Source organism: Drosophila nasuta, chromosome 2R, assembly GCF_023558535.2.
Source record: "Drosophila nasuta strain 15112-1781.00 chromosome 2R, ASM2355853v1, whole genome shotgun sequence".
Taxonomy (NCBI): Eukaryota; Metazoa; Arthropoda; class Insecta; order Diptera; family Drosophilidae; genus Drosophila; species Drosophila nasuta.
The window spans coordinates 21683378-21704734 of NC_083456.1; the positions used below are offsets into that span (position 1 = coordinate 21683378).

Genomic DNA, 21357 nt, shown 5'->3' on the forward strand with positions numbered 1-21357 from the left:
ACAAAAAGTAGGAAAACAATTACAGCTGACTTAACACTTCCGTTTCTTGTTGCAAAAGCCGCACACGTTTATAGAGCCAACGACTTGCCACTTGCCACTTGCCAGTTGCCGCTGCCTGAGGAAGAGGCGAAGCAAGACGTTAACACACTGCCCGTCAAGCACTTGAAGTTGTAATTTAACACGTACACAGCACAATCCAACACACCTTTCTCGATTTTGGCCAGATTGCATTTTGAGAGAACAATACGTTACCTTTTAGTTTATCTCCAAAAAATACTGTAAATTTGTTTTTCAAGTATAACATTTTATTGGTTTCATTGCGTTGTTAAAATCATGAAAAAATTCTCCAAAAATATTCACTGAATAATAATATAAAGCACCTTAAAGAAATCATTCATGTTGCGATTTGATTTGTGCACTTACTAACTAAAATATTCTCATTGCATGCGCATATTACGTATACGACCACGTTTACAATAATATTTGCAAGATTCTTTCACACACAAAAAAATATATATCATATCGATCAATACTTATTAACGTTGCGATAAGTACACATATGATTTTATGATTTTTCAGAAGTAAAGCTAACTTCTTGTGAGTAAATGTGTAAACATGTCTTCTTAGTTTTAATATCGTATTAAAATTGTGCAATTTATGCAAGAGTGCTTTTCAGAACGCACAAAAAGTTTATGAGGTGCAAAAATAAATAAGTTCAATAAATATATGATTTCTTGTGATAAATCGAAAGAAAATATATTCCAAATTGATTTTGTTTCTTTAGAAAACGCTTAAATAGAAAAGTAACTTTTTCAAAGTCATGGTGTTTTTTTTGGTAAATTGAGTAAAGTAATGTTTAACACAATATCGAAATTAATGAAAAGTGCGAGATTCAATATAAAAGTAGAAAAAAGAACATATGTATAAATGAAATTGATGCGAATCTAGTTAACGATATTGTGTAAAATTCGTTTAAATTTCCTTTGTAAATATTCGAATACAATTGAATGAGTCTAGTGTTTTTCTCTTTTTAGAATTGGAGCCTACGCAATTAATTTGATAACTAATTTGGTAAGAATACGAAAGTCTGTTGCCTGGCACGCCTTTTTCAAAAATGCGCGATGCGAACACAAGATTGGCGTTAAACAGAACAAGTCTAGAGAACAGCAAAAGCGCAAATTAATTGATCAACTTTGTGCAATTGATTTGTGTTAAATCTTACAGACAAATGCATTAAAATAATTCTCTTTTATTTTATGCATGTATTTTGTGAGACATTTTACAACGTATTGTTGTATTGATCGGATTGCTTTGTTTTTTAAATAAATATGTTGAGATGCACAACTCGAGATTAGGCGTTTGTTGTAAGCTCTCTAAAGTAAACCTGAAGCGTTGATTCTATGCAAAAGCTTAGATATAACTGGGCGGCATGAACTACGATTACGTGTGTGTGCGTGTGTGTATGAGATGAGACAGCTTGGGGCAGCTCACTTTGGTGACTCCGGTGGTGCATTGGCGCTGCCAAAGAGTTCATCATACGATGGAGCTGCAATAGAGAGAATATACATATATTGGCTATGGATGTCAACGAACATGCTCTCCGCACAAAGAACTTACGCAATGAATGCGGTCCGGACATCCTTGAGGTGGATGGCAATTGAGTATAGCCGCTGGCAACTCGAGGTGCTGGCGATACGCTTGTCTCTTGGATATCTTCGGCCAACATTGGTGGCTGACGTGACGATGAATACGATCCAGATGTTGAGATTGCTGGCGATGTCTGTTGGACATGTTCGGCCAAAAAAGGATATGCTGGTGATGCGGCGGATGCCCTGACAGGTTCAGGCATATAATGTGCTAACGGTGGATATGATTGAACCATCATCGGACTGGACGAATAAGGCATGTAGGGCACATTGCAGTTACTGCGCAAACTGGCACGCGCCGACGGGCTGCCAAATTGCGAAGACTGCGAGCCCGATGTATAGGATAGCTCGACGCCACCAACAGCCGGACTCAATGTTGAGTCCGATGTGGTGGAATTCATAGAACTGCATTCGCTGTACTGCGATGAATGCGATGGCGAGCCAATGGAAGAGTCTAGCGTTGGATAGACAAGTGTGGCAGCGGCTGGTTCAAATGGATTACCCCCAGTGGTAACGGGGGGTCGACATATCATCCGGACCGGGCGGTCCATTGTCAGGACGCGGTGGCAGCGATGGACGCACAGAGCCTAGCCTTGTGGAAGAGTCCTGGGAATAGACCTTGAAGGGCAAATTAAGCACCAGATTCTTGAAGAAGCCACGCAGCACAGCCTCTACGCGCAGCTCATACGAAATAGTTATGACGCCGCTGTACTCTTGATCTGTTGGCTGTGCTGTGTCCGGCATGAGCAGCTCGTGGGCAAAACTGCGCTCGCTCTTTTTTGTGAACTGAGCCCGTCTCCTTGCTGGCAATGCCAATGCACTCGACCTTCTGCACCCGTAACGGCACATGGCTATAGTAGGTGATATACTGTAAAACGCTGAAAGCGAAAAATATGAGAATTCAAATGTAAAATGAGTCAACAAAATATTTTACAATGCACTTAGTGATTTCTTATTTAAATTAAAAGTAAAGTAAATCATTAAGCTACAGAAAGCACTAAAATATATAAGAAACCATAAATAAATCATGTGAAAAAACAATAAATAATGAATAAACACAAAATCTAAAAATTCTTTAAAGATTCAAATTTAACGATTTATTAGTATAGTATTTTTATCAATGTAGTATTTTTTAACGCATAAATTAAGCTGACTTCGATTGTCTGTTATCGTTATCGGTACTCACTTGAAGCGCAGCTTCTCCACATTAGTTGTGCTGTTATTCATGACCGTGACACAGATGCGCAAAGGTTCACCACGCACTGCAAAATCCTCAGGCAGCAATGCCACCATGGTAATGGGCCGTGTGCCAAACAAGCTAATTGTTTTTGTGATTTGCTTCTCCAGTGGCGTGGGATTGCTGCGATATGTTGCCGGCAATGGCATATTCTTCACAACCGTAAATGGTATGGTATGACGTTCATTGAACGTCCAGGGTCTTTGAATAAGAATGCGCATCTTGTACTTGATGCTGCCGTAGCTGCCTTTGAAGCTGGAGGGTAGCTGACGTCCCAGAGCCACATTAAAGATAAATGTGTGCTCACCGGGCGATAACTCCACCCCGTTGGGTTCAAATTCTGGAAGCGGTGTTTCGCTGTGCTCGTAGATTTCTTTGCTTGTGTAAAATAAACTGCGTGTGTATTCATTGTTGTTCGAGTTTTTGCGTAATATTTCCATCCATTTGCATTTGCCTTTACCAGTTACTTGGATTTTTATAGCTGCAAAGTTCAAAAAATATATTTTGAATTAAAAACGGTACACAAAAATACGCCATCTAGTGTACACTGTAACGAACTAGTCATCACGTCACAGGGGTTTATGTTCTCGCTAATCACATCGCTGTCTTCGCTATTTCAACGAAGACCAACTTAACGAAGAAAGTTAACGAAATAAAAATACTGTCAGGGTTTGTTTTTCGGTATATACACCGGCATATTTTAAAAAATCTGCCTGTGGTCACACATCGACGCAAAATCTTTTTTTAATTTTGCCATCAAACCATTTATTCAATAATCAATAATTCACAATAAAAAATGTACAAACTTAAATATTTTATTTACTTCATTTTTCCAATTGATACCCTGCATTTAAGCAAATCGCAATGGCCAATAAGCGGCTGAGCCTAACCCAATAATATCGATAAGTATCGAGAACTCCGCAAAAACGAAAAACCAGAGTTGCCACGTAATTACTGAACAAAAAAACATCATTTTTTCCTCGCATTGTGGAGCAGTCGAATATATTTAATTTAATTTTCTGCATTTAAAATAAGGCAAGTAATTATATACAAATAATTGAGCAAAAACATGCACAACAATTGGAAGAATTTGCATGACGCACAAGTGAATGCAGCACAGAGAAAAAGCGTATTTATGAACAATTGTTTCTGACCGGAGCCGGACATTTTTTTCATGCGGTTTTACAAACATTTTTTTTTTACAGGACAGCTAGACAGTGAAAAATTTCGAATGGAGCAGAAAGTGCAATAAATGTCGGACCACAAAATGAATGCCAACTATATCGCACGAGCCCTGTGCTATCATGGGCAGCCATTGCAAAAGATCTGGGATGATGAACGCGGCGTCGAAGACTTGCGGCGTTTAAATCTAACACAACCCAATTATAGTGTTTATCAGGAGCGCCAGAAATACTTCACGTTTCAGGAGCGTGCCAAGCGTTTGAAGATCCATCAGTTTCTTGCACGCAAAGCGCCCGATTTGTATGACAAACAACTTGTGGGCAATGTGATGGAGGAATCATGGCTGGCCCAAATGAGCAATTGTTTTGTGCCCCAACCGCCCATCGAGTACTTCATGAATGTTAAGGATAAGCGCAAGGCGTGGGCACATCGCATGGGTGCACTTAAACAGGGTGACATCATTTGTGCGACAGTGCAAAAGATCATGTCTAATGCAAATCGCATTGTGGTGAAACCTCTGTGCACTGCGGAGCCGCTACACTTTTATCTAGCTGATATACCGATTAAGGTTTGTTTACCCGTTGAGTCCTCCAATCTTATCGTTATAATTTCCTGCTTCTTTTAGGCCATAATCTTTCAAGACCAATGGGGTCCATTGCCGCTGGACAAACAGGGAAATCCGCGTTCTTTTGCCGTCAATGATTTTATACGCTGCGAAGTCTGCAATGTCTCGGCGGATGTGGAACGTTTAACGCTGGGCATGTTAGGTTTATACCAAAAGTCACCCGATGTCAAACTTGGACTATGCGATCTAAGCGATTTCCCCTAAATACTATGTGTATGTGCTATATATCTATATATTTTAATGTATAACTAAATGCTATCCTTTTTTTAGACAATTGCACAATGTGGAACAATCGAGTGCTTTACACTATGAAGATCAGCTAAATGCTGCACTGGAATTTGAGAATCCCAATTATGATGTGCTCTTTCAACTTAATGGACTGCAGCCTCAAGAGAATTTAACGCTGATGCAAAATATCAAAGTCGGCTTTCCAGAGTCTGACTATGCGCCCGAGTTGCGACAGAAACAAGCCTCACAATGGGCATTTCGGTAAGTTGGCTGAGCTTCTAATCACGACTGTGCTAGTTATCAGGTCAAACTGTTATCAGTTTGTTTGTTGAAACAGTTTAGTCGTGATCATAGCTTATTTATAATACTCTATATATATGCATCAACAACATTTGTATGTATAATTGTCCATTGCACCACAACCACCCCGCTTGAACCCACACAAACACACGATCCGATCGGAAACGAAACCATCCAGCTCCGTGGCTGATGGCATTGAGCACTTTAAGAATGGCCAACAGGTCGAGGCCTTTCAGTGCCTGAACAAGGCCCTAAACATTGATCCGCGCAATGTCGAGGGCTTGGTGGCGCGCGGTGCGCTTTACGCGAATCGCGGCAGTTTCTTAAAGGGTCTCAAAGACTTTGAAAAGGCGCTATTGTTGAATAAATACCATGTGAATGCGCGTAAATATATGGGCGAAACGTTGGTCGCACTCGGACGCAGCTATGAGGAAGAGAATCGCCTGCCCGATGCCATTAAAGCCTACAGCGATTGCTTGAATCTATTGCCACAGCATGAGCAGGCACGCATATCCCTCGATGCACTGCAGCAGCGACCAACAGTAGCTGCTGCCGTCGCCTCAAGCGCTGCCTCCTCCAGCTTGTTAACATCCCTACAAGCGGGCAATTCATCGGAGATGCTTCATTTACCATCAAGTAGTGCCAGCGCTACAGTGACAATTGCCGCCTCCTCGGATGATTCAAGCTCTTCGAGTGGCAGTGAGGACAGCGAGGATCAATGTAAGTATCAATGAAATTACTCAAACTGTATTCGAACACAAAAAACCCAAAACATCTTTTGAAATACATTTTAGCCGGCAAATCGCGCAATCAATCATCCTACTTGCCCATCGAACAGGATAAACGCGCTGTAAGCGATGCTCAGGCGGTTAATGAATTTAAATTGGATGATGACGAGACCATGAGCAGTGTGCGCAAACTGTTGCGCGATGCCAGCAAGCACAAAAAGTCGAAAAAGAAGGGCAAAAAGAAGAAGGACAAGGACAAAGGTCAGAAAAAGAACAGCAAAAAATCAAAAAGCAAATCATCGGACGAAAGTGGATCGCTGACGGCAACCGAAGCGGCGCTGGAAATGCTCAAAAAGATTGATTACGCCGAGGCATTCAGGTAAACTTGAGTGACCATATGATACCCTAGATCATTTGTTTAGTTGCAGTGTTGCATTTCAATAAACAAACATTTGATCTAGAGTCGTTGGCCCTTTCAGCTTTTATTGATTCAATCAATCTCCTTGTGCTTTTCTCTAATGCATGACGAATTTTTAGCCGGGATAAGTATGCTAAGTGAGTTTATTTCATATACGGTGCATTTTACTACCTTTTCTTTCTTTGTTTCCCCAACAAAACCATTTTGCAGACTCGTCAGCACAAGCACCAGCGATGATCAACTCAAATCACAACTCAAACACTATTTTAAGCGGAAACAACGCTCGGAAACTCCGCCACCACCACCGCCTTCTGCAACAATAACCACAAACCGCAAACAGCCATCGTCGATATCTGCTTATGATGTCATGATGGGGCCAAGCACCTCGAAGCATGCTGCAGCGGCAGCTGCTGCAGCCAACACAGATGATGAGCAACCACCGCCTGCGCCCAAATTCCATGATGTCAAACCCAATATTCAACAACAGCAGCAACAGAAACTTTCCTTTCAAATCAAGAAGCGCCCGCTGCAAATGGACAAATTTGGTCTGCTGCGCTTGGCCACGCCCCTGAGCTCCCATTCTCAGAGTCGCAGCCGCAGTCGAAGTAGGAGTCGCAGTCGTTCGCCACGACGTCGCAACAGTCGCAGTCGTTCACGAGGCAGACGTATTTCAAAACGACGCGGCAGCCCGCGTTCACACAGCCGAAGCCGCAGCAGCCGCAGTCGTAGTCGCAGTCATTCGCGTCTCTCAAGATCAAGACGACGACGTTCGCCACGCTCACGTTCGCGCAGTCTTAGTCGCAGCTATTCCCCACAACGTTATGGCGGCGGATCGCGCTACAGGGGACGCGGTGGTGGTGCTTGGTTTAAGCCACGCTTTGAGACACGCGACAGACGCTCTCGCTCGCGTTCCTTTGTCCGCGGAGGACGGCGAACGCCTTCACCATTTGGCTCCAGACGCAGTCCATCGCCATTTGCGTCACGTCGCACGCCATCACCGTTTGTGCCGCGTCGCACACCATCTCCATCGGAACGTTATCGACGCACACGCTCGCGCAGCATCAGTCCTCGACGTTATGGAGGACCACCGCGTTACCAGCCACGTGGTCGTGGACGTGGATATCCTCGTGGACGTTTCCAGCATCGCTGGAACAATTTTGTGGACAACAGTCGGAACAATGGCAGACGCTATACGCCCGAGGAGGAATTGCGGCCACCGGGCGAAGAGGAACCCCTCGTCGAGGATATGGAGGCGATGATCAAGGAACAAGCACAAAAGGAACGCAAACAGGGTATTATCGAAGGCGATAAGGATAAGGATATAGTAAGAAATAAACGAGAAGCAACAAATAACACATCTAGTGATACTGCCTAGAAATGTAGAAATCCCAAAAACAAAATCTGTGGATATATCCAGTGTTAAGTTTTTCTCTCCTACTTATGTACGTAGAATATGTATACTTGAAAATTCATTCGAAATGTAATAAGTATCTACCATCTGCCCCCCAAGCACACCCTTCTCTGAACTATATATATAAAGCTGCAACACAAACCTGAACACCAAAATAAAGAATGCTTTCGAAGCAATTTGCATGGTTTGCATGCATAAAATATTAAAAGTACTAAAATGCAATTGTTATTAATATCAAACAAAAACACATTAGTGGGTGGCAAATTATTATTTTTATTTACAATCTCTCAAAAGATTGATAGGTATGTGGGAAATGCGTGAGTGTTTTTATAGAAGTCAACAGCTAATGATTTAAATAAATAAAATCGCCATTTGGTGTTTTTTGTTTACAGGGTATTTGTCAAAACTGATATCAACAGATGATACTGTTTGTTATTTTCCTAACCAATTACACGCACAGAACACATGTAAGTCCGTCTGTGTGTTTCTATTTATACCAAAGCGCGTGCTTCGCTCCTCTCTCAATGCTCAAACCGGCTATTCACAATAGTTCTCACAAATACACTGACAACAAACTGCTAGCCAGAGAGCGAGAGAGACAGCGAGAAGAATGAGAGCAAGACGAATGCTTGTGTGTGTGTGTGTGTGCACCATATGCAGTTGTTGTGGCTCCAACTACAAATCGTGAGCGTGCTACGCATCAAATGTCTGGAAGTTAAAAAAAGGCAGCCTCAGATAAAGCGTCCCTCTGCCATTCAGTTGATATTTGCCTGCCGGCAACAGCAGAAGTAACTTTTTGTGGAGCCCGCTTAAGGGAGAATGTGTGTGTGTCTGGCTGGTCTATGTAGTTATTGCTGTGTCAGTGTGTAAATATTGGTTGCGCGCAAGACTTTGATTTAAAATTCGAAAACCGCGACAAGTTATTGTAATTAGTACGGGTGCTAAAATTTAATTAAATAAATCGATAAATATAGAAGACGAATCAACTTCTCACACACACACATTCTCATACTAAATACTATAAAAAGTTTGCGATGTAAGTGAAAAAGCAGTAAAACATTTTTGGTGTTGCCAAATTTTATATAAGCGTTGCAGTTTTCTCACAACAACAAGCAGAATATGTGCTAGACGAGACAAGAAAATTGCGAATAAAAGAGTAAAATGCAAAAGGAAAAACAACACGCGGCTGGCGTAGCTTTTGTTTGGACTTTGAACGATAAGAGCGCACCCACAAAAACAACAACAACGAGTACAGCGACAACTACAACTACTGGCTACATGAAGACAAAGAACTTGAAAAAAGCCACGCTTGTTGTTGTTATTGTTGGTGCGCTACAATTTCAGTTGCCATGTGGGTCTTATGGCCACTCAGCAGCCGAATGATTTCTTCCCCTGGTCAAATGAATGAAAAATAAAAATGAATTTATTACGATTACGATTTGTAATCAAAATGTGGCATAAATTAGTTAGCGCTTATCACTTGATAGTCTATACTATAGATTATAAGAAAAATGTTAGATATGTGATATCTAAAAATAAGCTGATTCCATATTTAATACTATCGAACACAAAAATTCCATATTGATTCATATTAAAATCAACAACGAAGACTTTGATCGCTCTTATCTTACACTATTGCAAAATAATTGCCCCAGGTAGTTAATACTATGTATATACACATACATAAGTAAATAAGGGGATATATATTATCAGCAAACACAAATAACAACTAAGTACGAAAGAGTTTAATTGTTTCTTAACGTTATTTTTTCATATTTCTTGCAGCACAAATCCAACCACTTTACTATATAAAAATGTATACAAAAATCTTTCGTGCTGTGATAATCGGTGCACCTGGGTCAGGCAAAGGCACAATCTCGGAACTAATTGTGAAAACATTTGGTTTTCTGCACATTTCATCAGGCGACATTTTGCGCCAGAATATTATCAAAAACACGGATCTCGGCAAAAAGGCACAAAGCTACATTGCCGCCGGACAATTGGTACCCGATGAGATAGTGACAAAAACAATGATCGCCCGCATTACAGAGGTGGGCAACAAGTCGTACATTTTGGATGGATTTCCGCGTAATGGTGCTCAAGCTGATATTTTGTCGACACGCTGTCAGATTAACGCTGTTATTGATCTAAACATTCCACACGATGTGATCATTGAACGAGTGAAACATCGTTGGATTCACGCACCGTCGGGCCGTGTCTATAACATTGGCTTTAACGATCCTAAAGTACCGGGCAAGGATGATGTTACGGGCGAACCACTAACTCAACGGGAAGATGACAAACCCGAAGTGGTAGCCAAGCGTTTGCAGCTCTATGACGAACTAATGGGTCCGGTTTTGGCTTGGTACGGGGAACGTGGTCTGGTAACTACGTTTAAAGGTCGTGAAACTAAAGAAATATGGCCACGCGTCGAACGCTTTCTTAAGGACAAGGTCAACAAGGGTTAAATAGGGTATTATATAACTAGAAAGACAGTTCAATTAAATATGTGCACAAATGTTTTATTATGAATAGGCAGGCAACTGATGCTTATAAGGAAGATGAGATGTGTTCAATTAAGGCAAACCAATATACATATATATAAATATGTATAAATATGTATTGTGCAGGAGGACGGGGGGTTAGGAGTTCATTGGAACTAATCAAATATAATTGCGAAGCCTTACAAATTAGAATCGAATCAACAAATTAGACGGTTCCAAACAAATGTATTTTCTCTACAACTTATACATACAAAAATCATTGGTAATTGACATCGAGGCTGGCAACGTAAAGCCATCCAAAACATTCCCCTCATAAAAGTGTTTTGTTTTGATATGATTATTATATATATATACATATATACTTGTACTTGTATAAACGCTCCTAAGTTGGTGCTCTGATAATAAATCGTTTTTTATATTACCCACTGATAACATGTTGCTGCTGATTTTGATATGGCAAAAAAACTATTTTTGGACTTCGTAATACTACAACATGACAGCTCCGAGTGTTTGGTTTTATGGCTTCTTGGGCATTATATTATCGTATACAAATGCCCTCCACATTATGATGTAGGGCATTGTTAGTTGAAGCTACAACCACTGACGAGTGCTGCGCTCTACACATTTGCTTGTGTGCTCTCTCAGTTTCACACGTACGCGAGAGAGCTCACAACGTCACGCACACTAGTGTAGTTGCGCTCAATTGAGTGTGATTTTAAAACACACTGATTGGGGTCCATAAATGTTAACGAAGTTTGGAACTAAATAGCAAGGCGCCACACTCTTGTGGCTCTCACGATGAATGGACGCCACACATGAGCATGAGATATGGAATACAGCCCTACAACTGATTAAACAAATGTCAACAAATCACAATTGCTTCGTTGATATTGAATAGTCAGCTGTTTTCTTAACAACTGTGTCAACATACAGCAGCTGTTTGAAGATCAAAACAATATTTTAAGCTTCTTGCAGAATAAACATTGAATTGTGTAATACATACATACATAGATTTAGTGAGATACTAAATGCTTCTAAGTGAGCGTCTTATTTTATGCAGCACTGTATTGAGAGCAAAAGCTCTCATCGTGTTTTGACCAATATTACGGCATTTTTGACACACATACACACATACACTTGCGCACACTTACACACACAGTTAGAGTTACTCGTCGTACACCACACCTGCCCCCGCCCAGCAAACATACACATACACGCGTAAATTTACACACATACTATACAATGAAACCGCGCGTAGCATTTCCTGAATCAAATGACCCCAAAAACAAAAAGTGCAATTGGCTTCTGCGAGTGTGAGCAATTGGACGCCTATCGATGAATGACAATTTAAAGAATTTGCAATCGAAATATCACACAATCCAAGAGCAAACGTAAATGTATAATGGCTGCGTTGCGCTTTTGTTGTTGCAGGCTTTCTGCTGCTGTCAAGCATCTTCTTTGTTTATGCCAATGCGGCCATAACGAAACCAGCGATGACAATGGGCAAAACAATCACGAAAAAAGTTCACTACTGACCACAGAAACTGAGCTCCGTACTTGCCTGCCTGACTCACTCATGATGCAAGCTATGCTTGTGAAATGATGAGATACATGTTCATACAATAACAGCATTTATTTAAATTTACCTCGAATTTTGGTTCGCTTATTGAGATTCATCCAAATCTCGCCGCGTATCACTTGGCCGGCATAAAAAATGCGCTCTGGATTGTCTAGCCTGATGCATAATCGATCGCTTTCCATGCTGCTGGTGTTGTTGTTGTGCTCCTCTTATTAAATTGTCATCCAAAAATAACATATACAACGACTCATTTGAGCGGCCGCTGTGGTATCATCACCTCACTTTGTGCAGAACTACAACTAAAACATTTCTCACTATTTTTGTTAACTTCACCGGTAATCTAGCGGATTTCTTCAGTTGTCACTATGTAGCTGATTTCTCATTATTCTAACGCGCACAACACTTTTATTGAACACGATTAACTACGGCAACTATTTTAATAATTAACCAAAAGTAACTAGAAACGTTGTTGCTTTTGTTTTAGCTTGCAACTCGATAACGATAGACGATTACTCCAACAAAGTCAGCTGACGCTAAATTCAGTACAGCGTTGCCACCTGGCCTTTGCTAATTGAAGCGCTAAAAGCTTTATGTTTGAAAAAGCGATAAGCAGCAATGCCTTGTTGACAAATTTAAAATGCCAATTTTAATGTTGCCACACATTAAATATACATATTTAATGCGTTGTTTGTGTGTACTTCCCCATTTATTTGAAAAGTATCGAAATAGTATCAAGAGCATTTGATAATTTATTAATCGGATTCTGCCTCAGTATTAATTTGTGACTGCTCGCGTTCAGTTGTTCGGTGGTCGCGTCGCGTTTAGTGGTCGTTTTGGGGCCCGACCTAGTGTGTATGTTTTCTGTATTTGCTGATTGCCATTCTATCAATAAAACAAACATACCACAACAATCCACATAACAAAATATCCTGTTACTGCCTGTCACCAAGGCTATTTGACTTCATAGCGAAGATGAGTAGTAAAATTAATTTTACCTTCGATAACGTTCTTGGCGTCTATTATGCTGGTCAAATTGTATCCGGCACAGCTGAACTCATCACAGAACGCTCCAAAACCATACGCTGTAAGTCTCGAGCTAAGACGTAATAATATTTCTTTGTGTCTGCGCATGACGTCATGAAACTGTCTCTGTTCCCTCATCCATTTCCATTGCGTAGCCAAACTCTCAGGGCTTGACAGCGCTTCATTAGTATTCGTTGAGCCGCAGTCATTGTTGTTGAGTTTTGTTATTGTTATTTCTTTTGTTATTGTGCCGGTCGGTGGCTAATGTTGCTATTCATACATACATTCAAGTGTCGGCTATATGATATTAGTGCGAGAGTAAAAATAAAACTAGTTTTTCATTGAATTATATGGCTGCTGTGTATTATTATTGCTTTTACTGGATATTTGATCTCGTCTGTGCTGAACTTTGATTTGTAAACAACAAATTGTGGTAGCCTCTACAATAGATAGAACTATTTAAAAGAAATACAATTGCCCCGAACTTTATTTTAAACGCTTGATTTAGGCTTAACTTCGTATTTATGTAAATCTATTCACACGCATAACTTTAATTATGTTTCAAAACTGGTTTTCTAATGGGCCTAATCTGAAGTGTATGTGTATGCATGATGTTTATAACGAGTCAAGGACAAGTCAAATGAAATTAAATTAAACATGAACTTTTTGCTTGATCTATTGCCGGCCCACACAGCATTCAGCTTTAATAATGTAACAAATAAATTAAGTCAATTACTCTGATGCCCCTTATTACCTCTTGTTCCCATCTAGCAATCTATGTCACTGTCAATGGTTTTGTGGAGACTCGCTGGCAGGAGAGCGTCGAAAAACCCGGAGAGGATGGCAAACTGGTCAAGTCACTGGAAACGCGTACGGCAACAGAGATCTTTTATAGCAACGATAAATATGTTTATGGCCAGAGTGGCGGATCGCAGTTGGAGTTGCCCAAGGGCAAGTATGTGTTTCCCTTTCAAACTACCATTCCACCCCAGGCGCCCACCTCTTTCAATGGCACACACGGCCAGGTTAAGCATGAAGTAACACTAACTATCGATCGGGCCGTGCGATATAATAACATATTTAAACAATGTTTTACTGTCATACTGCCCAACGATTTGAATGCAAATCCATCGTTATCGGTAAGTCTAACATCGATAGCGATTTCGATAATTTGTAATTGTTAATTTATCGCAACTCTAGCAACCGTTGAAGCGCATTGAGGAGAAAACTTTTTGGTGGGGTTCTATTTTTGGTGGCAATAAACCGATGGTAATGGATGTGAGCACCACGTATAGCGCCTATGTGCCAGGACAGAAAATAAACTTCCATGTCGTGCTGGATAATCAGTCGGATGTGCAGTGTCAGGATGTGAAAGTGCGACTATTTAAGAACGTCAAATATCGAGGCAAAGCGAATGATCAGGAACAGGTGAAAACGACTGAAGTTCGCATTGCAGACAAACACTGCGGCGAAGTGGACAAGCACAATAAAGCGCTTTTCGATGAATATTTAATGGTACCGCCAACAACACCGTCCACGCTCAGCGAGCGAGATCCCATCCAGGTTAGCTACACGCTGCGATTCATTGCCAAAACCTTTCGTCTGCATGGTGGCGGTGATCTGATCGTGGATTTTCCTCTGGTCATTGGAACTGTACCGCTGGTGGGCAGCGCGAACGACAAGGGACCGGTACAGAAAGCACAGCAAGCCAACACAAATGGCAACTATAGTCCATTACGTAAGAAGCATACACATAAAGCTGCTTGCAGTTGATTTATAATCAATTTTGCTTTTCAGCTGAGCCTAATTTCCAGGAGGATGTGAGCACTGAACATTTTGAGTCTAACACATACAAACCACGGTATCCGGTTTATCTTTTTGATGGCCAGCTGGGCGCTGCTAATGGTGCCGCTGCTGCTAAGTCACCCGTACCTAGTATTTATCCAAAGGCAGTGGACACAACACCAGCAGCGCCTGTAGAATATACTCCGAATCCTGTTTCGCCAGCAGGAAAACCAATAGCCACCGTAACACAGAAGACGCCGCCATATCCAGTGCAAGCACCAGCAGCAGGAGCAACAGCTCCTGGTGGTAATTTTGAAGTGCTTGGCTTTAGCATCCCACCAGGCTATCAGCCGACGCCCAGTGCACCAGCTGATGGCCCCGGCTCCATTGGCTGGAAGTAGTTCATATCAATGTATTTTATTTTTCTATAAGCACTTGAGAGAGCCTTCTTACATATTTGTAAGTAGCGACCAACAAATATTTACCCATATATCGTCAAAGTAATAAATGAAACGAACAGATTTCGAAAATTGTTGCGCGCCATACTTAGAAAAGTGTTACCTGCCTAGTATTTGGCGAATACGGCATTTTTGGTATATTTTTCGAAAAGTTCGCAAGTCTGGCAACGCCGAGTCAACAGCTGTTCTTGGCATGCACTTGACGTAACTTAGAGGCCAAGTTTTGTTTTTAATTCCAAACGAATATTGGAGCCGAAAAGCGTATAGGAACCGGTTTTCAGTCTTTGGCAAACTGCAGCATAAAGTTATTAGGCATACACATACAGATGAGTATATTTAGACACGCTTTGGGGCAAAAGAAAGTTTTGACGCAATCGAATTGCCGTTACTTGTAATTTGTAATGAAGAAGCGTCGTCGTCGAACGAGCGCCAAACCAAACAGTTAGCGCTGCACTCTGGCAGCGAGCGGACGGAGGAATCGGTTGCTTGGAATACTTGGAATACTTTCGTTGAATTTCGTAGGTAAGTTATTCATTTGTTATGCATATCGAATGCATGCAGGCGCGCTTTATCTGTGCGTTTACTTTGGGCAGCATCAGCAGCTCAATCGCTGGCAACAAGCACAACAAAAGTGAAATCGCTGATAAAGAAACGAAACGACCCCCAATGAATGAATGAAGTGACTATTTTGAGATCATGTTGAAATTAGCACGCAGGCGAGCATAGCACACAAAATAAATATCAGCCACAATCACAACAGCTATAATAACTAAGGAAGTGGAAGCGCTCTGCTGGGCATGACACCTTGTAAGTTTGGCCTAAGCGATCCCAAAATGCCATTTGTGTGATTTTATTTCACACTTTAATTTGGCAATAATTTGCCAACAGACAGCAAATTGAAGTGGGGTCGTCGACTACGACGTCGACGGGTTTTCAGTGGAGCTACTACAAATTTGTCGTAAAGCTATTTTACGTTTGTTTGTCTAACTTCAAATTAATGCTGTTGTTGGTTTTTCGTATGATTTACAGAAATGCCATTGAAGACGCAGCCGCAGCAATAAAAGTGAAATCAGCACAAATACCTTAACCACACACACACCCTCAAAAGTCGAACCTAAAGTTGAGCTATTGACAACATTCGCAGACAGACTTTCGGCAGCAAAATGACGCCAGCAGTTGCAAGCCCTTCCACTGCCGCGCCCACAAATACCGCAACGCCGGTCAGTCCACGTCGCACACACAGCACCCGTGAGCAACTGCAACAGATTGTCGCCGGCGGCATGTCGGCAGCCATCACGCGTTCCACCTGCCAGCCGTTGGATGTGCTTAAGATACGCTTCCAACTTCAGGTGGAACCCTTGAGTGCAAGTGGCCAAAAGTTGGGTGGCCAGTTGGCCGAGACGCCAAAAGCAGCAACTGCGGTGCAATCCTCAAAATACACATCCATTAATCAGGCGGTGCGCACTATTTATCGAGAGGAGGGTTTGCTGGCCTTCTGGAAGGGTCACAATCCCGCCCAGGTGCTGAGCATCATGTATGGCATCTGTCAGTTCTGGACGTATGAGCAACTCAGTCTGCTAGCTAAACAAACGCACTACCTCAAGGATCATACGCATCTGTCGAACTTTATATGCGGTGCCTCAGCTGGAGCAGCGGCTGTCATCATTTCCACACCGTTGGATGTTATACGCACACGACTTATTGCACAGGATACGAGCAAAGGATACCGGTGAGTAATTTAGAAATACATCTGCTGGGACTTAATTAATTGTTTGATCAATTTACACAGGAATGCTACGCGCGCTGTGACCGCCATTGTACGTCAGGAGGGACCTCGGGGCATGTATCGTGGCTTGTCATCGGCTCTGCTGCAAATTGCCCCTTTGATGGGCACGAATTTTATGGCCTATCGTCTGTTTAGCGAATCTGCTTGCACATTCTTCGAGGTGGAAGATCGCAGCAAGCTGCCAACATGGACACTTTTGGTGCTGGGCGCCTCGTCGGGCATGTTGTCAAAGACAATTGTGTATCCGTTTGATCTAATCAAGAAGCGTCTACAAATCCAAGGCTTTGAACGTAATCGTCAGACCTTTGGACAAACCCTACAATGCAATGGCGTTTGGGATTGTCTACAGCAGACAGTGCGGCAGGAGGGAGTACGAGGTCTCTACAAGGGCGTCGCTCCCACGCTGCTTAAGTCAAGTCTGACGACGGCCTTGTATTTTAGCATTTACGATAAGCTCAAACAGGTGCGCTTCTAGTTACTAAATCCAAGCACACACGCAAAAACACAATGGAATCAATTCTATTCTATCTATATACTATAGACACATAAGTAGGGGAAAAGTTGATGGCACCGAATCTACTATTTTTTATATGCAAATTTACAGAAATGAAAAAAAAACGAAAAGAAAAAAACAGACAATTGATATTAAGCATAATTTATCTGTTAATTAGTTGTTGTCTTTAGTACGGGTTTGTTTTTATAATAATTTGTATCTGTATAATAGCCTTACAATATATGCTTAAATGCATAATCACTGCGGTAATTAAAATATTATTGCATAAACTTCTATGATTTTTATTTTTAAAAAGAGTATTCAATAATTGTCAAGGCGAATTTATAATTCCAAATGCTTTCAATAGTTTCTCGTAAGTGGTCACACTGTTTTTGAAAGCTTTTGGTGAAATTGAATGCATAAAAAGGTGAGACATTATTTATTTAGTTTATTCATTGTGGTTAGTGTCGTTATTTTTTTAAAACATCGGTAATGGATCAACCTAAAGTGATATTGCCAACATCAGATGAGAATAAAATATCATGTCGGCCATCAAAGAATACAGAAATGTCTGTGAATAGTTCTGGTAGTTCAGAGAAGTTAAATACAATTCGTATTGTCGCATTTCATTACTTTGCAAGCCATTACAAGCAACTCTATAAATGGCTGGAGACAATTGCTACATTAACACAGGAATATGAGGGGCGCATTACGTTTGAAATCCAAGATATAAAAAACATAAACAACTTTCATCGCTCATTAGATTCTGCGAGCTTTGGCAGCTATTGTGCTAATGTTGCACCCCGGCTTTATGGAGTGGACAAAGATGGATTCATCTATACCATGCACATGTTATTCAACTACAAGTACATCAGGGATTTTTGTGACAAGCTTTTGGAGGGCAAAGTGTTTGAGGCAATCGTATTAGGTTCAGCAAAGGAATTCGATTTGCCTCCCCGAAACTTTTATCATTTGATAAGGCAGAGTACTAAAGACCTATTTGTAATGTTCTATGATCCTGCTTGGTATCAATGGACTCTTCAATTAGGCAAATTACGGAAACTGACAAAGATCTTAGTGAATGAAGAAGTAAATATTGTAATCGTGAATCGTGGCCAGCAAAATTATCTAGGTATAGATGTCGATACCTGGTCCGAGTCGAGTTGCTTCCAAGGCATCACAAGATTTGTTACAAAACGAACAAATGGTTGGATCTCAAATACAGAAAGACCGCATGATAGCTTTAGGGGATACTTGAAATACATTGCCAAGCACATAAACCCTGAACTGAAAGAGTACAACAAGGAAGGCGAGTCGAGATATCCAGATATGGCCATAGTTGACTTGCAATATTTATTTGAATTGTGAAATATATTTTATTAATTATTTAATAACTGTATTCAAGTTATAAATTTTATTTAAGTTGCAATAAATTTTAATATTTTCTATATTCATATCTATTCACTTACATACATACATAGGTTACTAAGAGGTCTATTTAGTTGATGTAGTCAGCAAGACGATAAACTTAAAAGCTCTTAAGCTTTGATATGAGTCAATTTCCCTATAGTTTTTTTTCAGTTGCTCAGTTTACGATTCGCTGTTATACCATAATGTTGCGTTCATACTTTTGTGATTATAATGTGATGCCCCTGAATTACAACACTTGGATGTCTCCACAGTATTCGGAGAGATTTCAACGAGTGGATGATGGAGAGACAACGCTTGGAATAACAAGGGATAAGCGACCAATGCTTATAGTGTTGCATTTCTTTGCCGAAAATGTCTCTTATCTACAGCAATGGCTTGATATGGTTTATAAGCTGTCAGCCAAGGAATTGTATGGCGAGAAAATTGCATTTTTTGTTGATGATCTTTGGTCAACGCATGTCTTTGGCTGGGACGGATATGTTTGTAGGTCCGAAAATTATCCCATGGAATCACCTCCACTGATCTACGGAAAAGACGCAGCGGGAAAAGTGCATTTCTTTGGCAGCGACAAAGGACCGAAGACGCCTTCCCTGGAAAGCCTTGGGGAGTTTTGTAAGCAGTTGCTTGAAGGATCATTGATTGCGCCAATAGAATATAAAGATAAAATCCCAGTGCTGGATATAGATTTGATTAATTTCAATGAAATTGTCTATGGGCAAGATGAAATGGATATTCTAATATGCTTATACAGCTCACAGAAACTGGGAGCACCAGATACGGACAAATTTCTTAGAGATTTGGAGAGTTTAGCTGGAAAATTGCAAAAGGAACACGTACAGATTTGGAAAATGAATGTACAGAATGAAAGTCCACCCAAGAAATTTCAAATAGAATCCACTCCAGCTGTATTTATGTTGCCTCGCACACAAAAACATAATCCCATTCGTTGTTTTGATCCAAGCCGTGGAATTTACACATTAATTAAATTCGTTGCTGAACATTCCAGTGAAGAACTTCTTTATTATGATCGTCGTGGCTTTCCAAAAGTGCATGGACATTTATTACATCACATTACATACAGTTTTAATGAAATTAACAAATAAAAGAAAAATCAAATGAAAAGATCTTAACTATTCTTTTAAGTAACTTCACTTTCTACTGCTTAAAAAAGCTTTCCTCAAGTTATTCTGCATGTCAAAGTGTGACCATAAAGGCCAAAAATCTTCGATTTAAAGTCTATGGGACTTACCACATGATTAGATTTCCATATAAAAAAAAACAACAAAAAAAGCATCGATAAATAACGAGTTGTATGTCGAAAAATGAACGGTCTCGATATTCACAAAACAAATTCAAAACAAAGATCTTCGATAAATACATTCAAAAATTAATCGCTCTCTGTGTTTTTAAATTGAAAGTATGAAATAAAAGCAAAATAAAGACGAATATTAAGTTTGCAGAATGCCGAAATAAAAAATATGGTTAATAAACGAAATACTAAAAGCTCAACAGTTTAGTAAAAGCTTGAGTATGAGTCACATGAGCTTTGTTTGCTAAAAGAACTTATTTTATTTGTAGTTTGAATTTAGATCTGATGCAAACATGTTGCCATCATCAATATGTGGTTACAACCCGAAACCGGAAAATTACTTTAATTGGCTGTCTCCATTGCATGCTGAAAGACTTAACCGAATTACATTGAGGAGCTTACAAAAAGAAAAACGTACACAACCTTTACTCTTGATGCTCCATTTATTCGCCGACGATTTGGATGGATTGAAGACTTGGCTGGATATTTTTTACGATGTTGCGGGTACTTACGATAACAAAATAAGGTTTTACGTGGACGATCTCTGGGCTGCATATGTCTTCCAATGGAATGATTTCTCTATTCGGAGAGGTGACAGTAGCTTCACTCTTAAATCACCGCCACTGATATATGGAGTAAGTGCAACCGGTGAAGTACATTTCTTTGGCAATGCCGCAGGACCAACCTTACCCTCCCTTCAGAAACTGAAAGTATTTTGTAGCCAGTTACTAACTGAATCCTTGGGCAAGTCCCTTACTATTGAGGAGACCGTAAAAGTAGCGGATGTGGAATTGTCGACATTTAATGATCTTATCTATGGCGAGGATCAAAACGATATTATTGTTTGCTTCTATAGCTCAGTGAGTGAATCTAGCGAAGTCTTAAACGACTTGGAGCGACTAGCCGCTAAATTGCAACATGAGAAAATAAGCATTTATAAAAAGAGCATACAATTCGAAAATCCGCCGAAAAGGTTTAATGTCAAAACGAGTCCAACATTATTCTTATTACCGCGCGATCACAAACATAATCCTATACGATGCTACGATCTGTTGCGTGGCGTTAGCAATTTACTTAAATTTGTTGCACTACATTCAACGGAAGAACTTAATTTTTATGATCGGCATGGGATTCGAAAAGTTCACGTCGAGTTACTTAAGCAAATTCGCAACAATTTCAAAGAGGGGTCCATGGGTTTCTTACGTTATTGAAGA

The 21357-nt window shown here is 40.6% G+C and overlaps 8 protein-coding genes across 8 annotated transcripts; 7 read left to right on the forward strand and 1 right to left on the reverse strand.

The window, feature by feature from the left end:
* Positions 1–848: 848 nt before the first annotated feature.
* LOC132786100 (arrestin domain-containing protein 17) lies at positions 849–12360 on the reverse strand. Its single transcript, XM_060792520.1, is given in 6 exon segments — positions 849–1546; positions 1618–2158; positions 2160–2426; positions 2428–2524; positions 2833–3364; positions 11926–12360. Coding segments are annotated over 6 exon segments (1611 nt in total). The 5' UTR covers positions 12041–12360; the 3' UTR covers positions 849–1487.
* On the forward strand, positions 3812–7972 carry LOC132784896 (tetratricopeptide repeat protein 14 homolog). Its single transcript, XM_060790792.1, is given in 8 exon segments — positions 3812–3918; positions 4089–4633; positions 4691–4888; positions 4890–4903; positions 4961–5179; positions 5397–5938; positions 6013–6325; positions 6575–7972. Coding segments are annotated over 7 exon segments (2949 nt in total). The 5' UTR covers positions 3812–3918; positions 4089–4135; the 3' UTR covers positions 7740–7972.
* LOC132784898 (GTP:AMP phosphotransferase AK3, mitochondrial) lies at positions 8534–10711 on the forward strand. Its single transcript, XM_060790793.1, has 2 exons — positions 8534–8811; positions 9561–10711. The coding sequence occupies exon 2, from the start codon at positions 9590–9592 to the stop codon at positions 10241–10243; it is 654 nt and encodes a 217-aa protein (XP_060646776.1). The 5' UTR covers positions 8534–8811; positions 9561–9589; the 3' UTR covers positions 10244–10711.
* Positions 12361–12619: 259 nt separating the features above from the next.
* Positions 12620–15187, forward strand: LOC132785842 (arrestin domain-containing protein 1). Its single transcript, XM_060792133.1, has 4 exons — positions 12620–12942; positions 13653–14020; positions 14082–14619; positions 14679–15187. The coding sequence occupies exons 1-4, from the start codon at positions 12831–12833 to the stop codon at positions 15065–15067; spliced, it is 1407 nt and encodes a 468-aa protein (XP_060648116.1). The 5' UTR covers positions 12620–12830; the 3' UTR covers positions 15068–15187.
* A 103-nt stretch (positions 15188–15290) lies between these two features.
* LOC132785843 (mitochondrial thiamine pyrophosphate carrier) lies at positions 15291–17693 on the forward strand. Its single transcript, XM_060792134.1, has 3 exons — positions 15291–15646; positions 16154–16853; positions 16914–17693. Exons 2-3 carry the CDS (start codon positions 16288–16290, stop codon positions 17383–17385), a joined length of 1038 nt encoding a protein of 345 aa, XP_060648117.1. The 5' UTR covers positions 15291–15646; positions 16154–16287; the 3' UTR covers positions 17386–17693.
* A 129-nt stretch (positions 17694–17822) lies between these two features.
* LOC132785750 (uncharacterized) lies at positions 17823–18824 on the forward strand. The gene has a single exon (XM_060792014.1). It carries the CDS (start codon positions 17896–17898, stop codon positions 18769–18771), a length of 876 nt encoding a protein of 291 aa, XP_060647997.1. The 5' UTR covers positions 17823–17895; the 3' UTR covers positions 18772–18824.
* A 178-nt stretch (positions 18825–19002) lies between these two features.
* On the forward strand, positions 19003–20308 carry LOC132786533 (uncharacterized). Its single transcript, XM_060793082.1, has one exon. The coding sequence runs from the start codon at positions 19017–19019 to the stop codon at positions 19935–19937; it is 921 nt and encodes a 306-aa protein (XP_060649065.1). The 5' UTR covers positions 19003–19016; the 3' UTR covers positions 19938–20308.
* Positions 20309–20321: 13 nt separating this feature from the next.
* LOC132786534 (uncharacterized) lies at positions 20322–21356 on the forward strand. The gene is made up of 2 exons (XM_060793083.1): positions 20322–20362; positions 20424–21356. Exon 2 carries the CDS (start codon positions 20437–20439, stop codon positions 21352–21354), a length of 918 nt encoding a protein of 305 aa, XP_060649066.1. The 5' UTR covers positions 20322–20362; positions 20424–20436; the 3' UTR covers positions 21355–21356.
* The last annotated feature ends 1 nt before the right edge of the window (position 21357 follows it).